The sequence below is a fragment of the Ochotona curzoniae genome, unplaced genomic scaffold (genome assembly GCF_017591425.1).
Source record: "Ochotona curzoniae isolate NIBS_2020 unplaced genomic scaffold, NIBS_Ocur_1.0 contig_21, whole genome shotgun sequence".
In the NCBI taxonomy this organism is placed as follows: Eukaryota; Metazoa; Chordata; class Mammalia; order Lagomorpha; family Ochotonidae; genus Ochotona; species Ochotona curzoniae.
The window spans coordinates 1,321,287-1,327,286 of NW_024465322.1; the positions used below are offsets into that span (position 1 = coordinate 1,321,287).

The following is a 6,000-nucleotide window of genomic DNA, read 5'->3' on the forward strand; positions in this document are numbered from 1 at the left end:
CCATGTGAGTCGGTTTAGAAGAGTTCTTTCATTGAGAATGGAAACTAGCATGCTTGGAATTGAAGATACATTGCACTGTGTGTATCTGCCCCCAGCTAAGACATGGACTCCCGATGAAGTTGTTAAATATAGCTTGGCAATAGCATACTAGACTTTCTACCGTTGTCTATACCGAACAATGCTATGATACACTTAAATAGCACAATGTGTGCTGTAACTGTTGAATATGGGGGAAAGTCGTGGGAGAATGGTGGGGTGAGTCACCGTGGTTATAGCACAGATTCATGAAAAATAATAACATGCTAATAATTTAAAAAAGAAATACTCATTAGCCACCTATGGTTTTGGAAACTGGAACGAACCAGTTCGTTCCAAATTTGCAGAGTCAAATGTTGATGCAAAAATCTATTTGACTTCATATTCTGGATATCTAAAAGATTTTCAAATCAATGGCAAAGTAATTGGAAGTTACCCTTGGATAAAATGCTAAGATCCATTCAATAGATATTTGTACACCGCATTATAGAACAGCTCTCTCTGTGGAGTGCTTAGGTAAATTTAAAACAGCGACATGAAACACAGCCTTCACTCTTTGAATTCGTATACTCCACCTGGGAGAGAGCAGAAGTAAAATATTGCAAGATATAACGTATGAGTGTTTATCAGCATGCACAGGGCATAAAAGGAGCTTCATGGGAACTGAGAGAACAGCGAGGCCTTTGTGAAGGAGGCTGGTCAGAAGAAGCTTTGTTGGAGAATTAGCTCAGGGAGTCATTTGCAGAAGGTGTGTCCTTTCATGGCATTAAGCAAGTCCCAATCCCAAGTAGGGGATGTCCAAGGCTTTCACTAGCTTTCCTTTCACTGGAGCCTGTCTACCCTTGTTTGTCCTTCCCAGGTTTTACATACAGACTCAGCTATCACCACTGTCATGCTGCCGTTTCATCCAGCCCCATAACCCACTCTGGGTCATGATTCTGTACTGACAGTCCCACACCCTGCTTCCTAGGAAGCCTACGTGTGTGCAAGTCTCTCCCACTGCTTTCCTCTCATCTGATACTGACGGAGATGCTTTTATTTGCCTTCAGGCACACTATATATGTTATATATATTATAATTTGTATTATATTTGGACATACAATCTGGCATCTGAAATCCTAAGAAGGAAGTAGATGAAGTGAATACACTTCTTTGTGCAGGGTACATCTCTCCCTGCTCCCAGGTGGATTTTTCAGATTTTTCAGGCTTTTGGCTTTAGATCAGTTCATCTCTAGCTGTTGAGGCCTCTTGGTGAGTGAACCAGCTGATGGAAAATTTCCTCTCTGTACCTCCTTCTCTGCCTTTCCAATGGGAATTTAAGAAAAAAAAAAAGCTTAAAAAACCCTCCAATTCCAATTAAAGCTACGTGACACTTATTCTATGAGTACAGGTGAAGAGCCACATGGTCCTACTGAAAACCACAGTATTGTGCACGCTACCCTGATGTCACAGCTCTTAGCCGATTTTGAAAGAGTAGCTCCTTGCAGCCTCACAGGGTCAAGTTTCCTAGTGAGTCAACCTCAGCAACCACTTCCACTTAGGGCCACTTTCACAGCTCCCCTTCTTTTTCCCCAAATCTCCAATAAATCGACTTTTCCTCACCCGGGATTGCAACGTCTTTGTACATGTTTGAAATCTGTACATGCTAGATTTTAAAAGCCATGCAGTCTCCTGAAACCAGCACGAACCTATCTGCCTCACTGCTAGATTGTGTGAATTCTTCTCAAACCAGAACTATGCCCACTCTGACCTATGTCCATGTGAGTTAAGCTCTGAGCACAGATTTCTCTGGCCCTGTCATCTGCTAGATTGCTTACATAACTGTCCATGATTTCATAGCTTCTAATTTCAGTTCCTCCCTTGACCATTCTGCCCTTCAGTTATCATCCTATTTCAGTTATGCTAAGCTGTATCGTTGTATAGGTTGGCTAGAGACAATTCCTCACTTGCAAAGACCTGCTCAACCTATGCCAAAGAGATTGTTCTCCAGCGTTCCATTTAAATGGCCATTAGCCTTATTCCAATGACACACAAAATACGGGAGACATGACCTAATTCTGATTTTTCTAAATCTACTCTTACGAAGGTAATACGACGGTGTACACTCCTTCTGGGTGCCATGGTGACCTAGTGTAACAATGAACAATGTCTTGGATATGGTCTGGGTTAAGCTTTAATATCAACAAGGAAATGGCTTTGAAACTGGAGAGAAGTTTTCAGTAGGCAGAATTCATGTAACATATGAATGACATGAACAAACAAAATAATCATGTTATTCAGATGTTCTGTTTGTTTGGCATAAATGACTGACATAATGTACTTACATACTTTGAGGTTGTAATCCTATTAAGAATCATGAGGTCATGTAGAGGGCCAGCAACTGTGTATAAACATACACATTTGGAGTAGAATAACAACTGTAAATTTATTCTCCGGCTATCAATAGTTTATGATGAAGGCGAATGATTTTGTTAAGAAGCCAAATCTAAGAGCAATTCTCCACTCTCTCAAAGGGATACTTCTGGAAAAGGTTTCACAGAGTTGAAAAGAAGCATTGTGATATGATTCATGCATAGGATGCCAAGAGTTAACCACGTGAAAAATGTTTAATGAAGGAGAATTATACATATGCTTATGTTTGCGTAAAGGTCCAAGTGTATTATAATCATAAACTATTTTAGTTTAAAGTCCACAATTTGAATTCATCAATCGCAATGATGCATGAATTCTTCAGATAACGTTTCTTGAAACCTATAGTCTAAAATTTCACAGGCATATCTGAAGTAGATTCGGATGCCTTCCACCATCTCATTCATCTTCATTATTCCCTGTAGAGCCTTAATTAATCACTTGTGCTTACCAAGGCAATAAGGTCCTCACTGGCCTGTTTCTATCCTGCTTTTCTTAAGCAATTCTGAAAGCTCCTTCCAAAGCTACCGAGTAATGGCACAAACACAACAGTGTACATTTTGTGGACATGTTCTAAGTGCTAGCCCCTCTGAGCAAGAAATACGTAATCCTCAGAGAGCCAGAAGGAAGTAGATATTATTCCAGTTTTTTTTTTTAACCTGTATGGATGGAAAGGCTTGGGCTAACCAATCATATTCTTCACTTTGTCTTTCCCATTGTAAACCTCTTGAAAGACAGAACAGTATTATCGAATGCTTGCTTCTAGTGACAAGCAAATATTAGGTACTCACATCATGTCTGATTAAGAGGAGGTTTGCTGTTTAAGAGTTTGCTGGTAACCTTTAAGAAGATAAGTAGTGCTGTAGAAAGGATTAGCGACTTAATTAAATGAGTAATTGGGTGTAAGATGCTTTTTCTAAAGATTTTATAGCAGAAATTAAAAATGAGGTGGGTAATAGCACAACATAAGTGACCTTCAGTGGCAGAACCTTTGTTCTAGATGAAATAGGACTGTCTCTTTCTTGTTCCAGTGTGGGCAAGTGTGTGCATATGTATATGTGTGCATAATGATATGCTAAGGGGAAAGTTTACTGGAATCATCTATAGAATAAGCAATAGGTAACGTTTTACCTAGCCATTGAAGAATGCAGATGGAATAATTTGAGATTGGGGATAAATATATGAATAATATGGATACATTGGAATCATAACTTTAACTAGAAGATACTTTGAACCCAGCTTTTCTCATTTGTCAATTAGAGATTCCATTTCCGATTTTAACTTTTTGTATCTGGCCTGGCGTGATGGCCTAGTGGCTAAAGTCCTCGCCTTCTATGTGCCGGGATCCCATATGGGTGCCGGTTCTAATACTGGCAGCTCCACTTCCCATCCAGCTCCTTGCTTGTGGCCTGGGAAAGCAGTTGAGGACGACTCAAAGCCTTGGGACCCTAAACATGTTCTCATGAGCTCCAGTAGCTGCTGTAGACTTGCCCAGCCCAGTCTTATCCTCAAGTCCTGGCCGTTGCGTTCACCGGCATTTACGTTGTTATTCAGATTCTCCCATCCAATGTGCCTCTGTCCCAGCTGCCTTGGTTACCTCGTGATGCAATGACCTGGTCCATGGAAGCCCTTGGAAACCGTTTTATACGAATCACACAAGCCCCTCAATGACCTCCCTTTCCGGTTTGTTCCACAGTTTCCCTGTTCTGGGGAAATGCCCCCTCTAACTTCACCTCTTCTTCTTGGTACCAGTGATGGCAGTGGGATGTCCCCCCCCCAACTCCACCGCACATGTGAGCAGCGGTGATGGCAGTGGGGTGGCCATAGCTAATGTGTGCTCACATTGCTTTGCCATTCACCCACTTTCAGATTGGTTAGAACAGAGTTGATATTAACCAGACCTAGTAAACCAGTCGGCTATTGGCTGCTTTTCTCCTGGCATTGGAACACTTGCCCAAGTACAAGGCAATCTAGACAGTTGCCAATAGCTGGGGACAATCTGTATTTGTGATGATTTTTTAAAGGGAGTTAAATGCTTTCATCTAAATGTTCACTCACTTCCCTTGATCATCTGTCATCAATAATGTGAGTTTTGCTAATTCTGGATTAGCTTCATACCACACATTGAATCAAATTTTATCTTATTCCATTGGATCTTTTCATTATCACCCTTGGGTCAATCACTTATCATAAAATTATCTCTCCAAAATATTAATAATTTTCTACATCTGCATTTTACTACTCCGACAGTCGCAATATTGAAAGTATTTTCAAGTTTTGATGTGTAGTTTAATGAAGGATTTTCTTTCATTTCCTTCAGTGACAGGGATGCGGGCTCAATTCTACTATGAGACAAGCAAGTCAAGGTGTGGAAGATTCCAGAAAAGAACGTGAATCTGCTGGCAGACATTCAACTTGAACCAGCATGGTCACATGTCTTTGCTTCCCTTTGCTTTATTTAAAAAGATCTTTCAAAAAGCATGATTGTATGCAATTAAAAAGGAAAAAAAAAAAAGGTCTTTAGATAAATGGATACTTCTGTGTAAGCTGTCACATATTTTGATAGTCCTAAACTTTTTGACTGCAATTATGTTAGTGCTACGTACGATGGAAAAACGTTTGCTTTTAGTGATAGCATTTACGGCGAGAGTTCTAATTGTGTTCAGACTGGAATGGAATTGGAATTTTTAACTTGAAAATAGAACCCATTCAAATGAAACAATTTATGAAATAAAAATTCAGCTTCATTTATTGGACTACTCCAACTGGGCTTGCTTCTCCTTTTTAAGGGACAAGAGCAAATATCCAAGCAATAAGCAATCTCAGAACTTTTCAGTGATGAACTTTTCTGACATATTTTAATGATGCCCCATGTGGTTACTTGATTCCAGTAGCTCAAAAACTTGCCTTCCACAGAAGCAACACTGGGCAGGGGCCGGGAGGTGTGATGGAAAAGAGAGAAAAAAAACAGTAATCAGATATTTCTCAGGCTTTTCTCTCAAGTGCACCTTCCGTGACTCTCCCCAAAACGAGGGAGAGGTTTGCTGGCAGGGAGTTTTCTGAAGTTTTACCGAAGGACAGTGAGAGAAGGGAGATTGAGCAGAGTAGAACTGAGATGCAACTGCAACAAGAAAGCCAGCTTGGAGTGAGAGAGACCTCCATGGAGAGGATGCACACAACAGTGGACCACATCTTGGGTTGTCGCCTTCTCTGCAGCAGCAGAGGTGAGATCTGCTCCCATCCGTGTTCTCAGCTTGATCCCCATTCGATGAGCCTTGCTCCTTCCCCACAGTGACCACACACAGACAGCTAAGGGAGAGATCAGGGAAGGAAATCGGGGCCTTGGCTTCTGCGGATTGCGGTTACGTTGTACCAGCTGGCACAACTTGTGTTGGACCTCCAACCCAGGTCTGCTTTGCCAGCTGCTGTTGGCTCCGCTCAACTTTTGACCTGGTTGGGTTGAGAGCCAGCAGCTCAGCATGAGTCGATGGTCCTATGGACACCTAACAGTCCACTTACTTTCCAGTACCTCAGAGGCTCCCATTCCCAGCGTTG

At 41.4% G+C, this 6,000-nt stretch overlaps 1 protein-coding gene across 1 annotated transcript in view; it reads left to right on the forward strand.

The window, feature by feature from the left end:
• LOC121150455 (protocadherin Fat 1-like) overlaps positions 1-5,207 on the forward strand; it is an 86,076-nt gene extending 80,869 nt beyond the window's left edge. The window contains exon 22 of the mRNA XM_040971379.1: positions 4,766-5,207. Coding sequence (XP_040827313.1) covers positions 4,766-4,768 — 3 coding nt within the window. The 3' untranslated portion in view covers positions 4,769-5,207. The remainder of the gene's footprint in view (positions 1-4,765) is intronic.
• Positions 5,208-6,000: the final 793 nt, after the last annotated feature.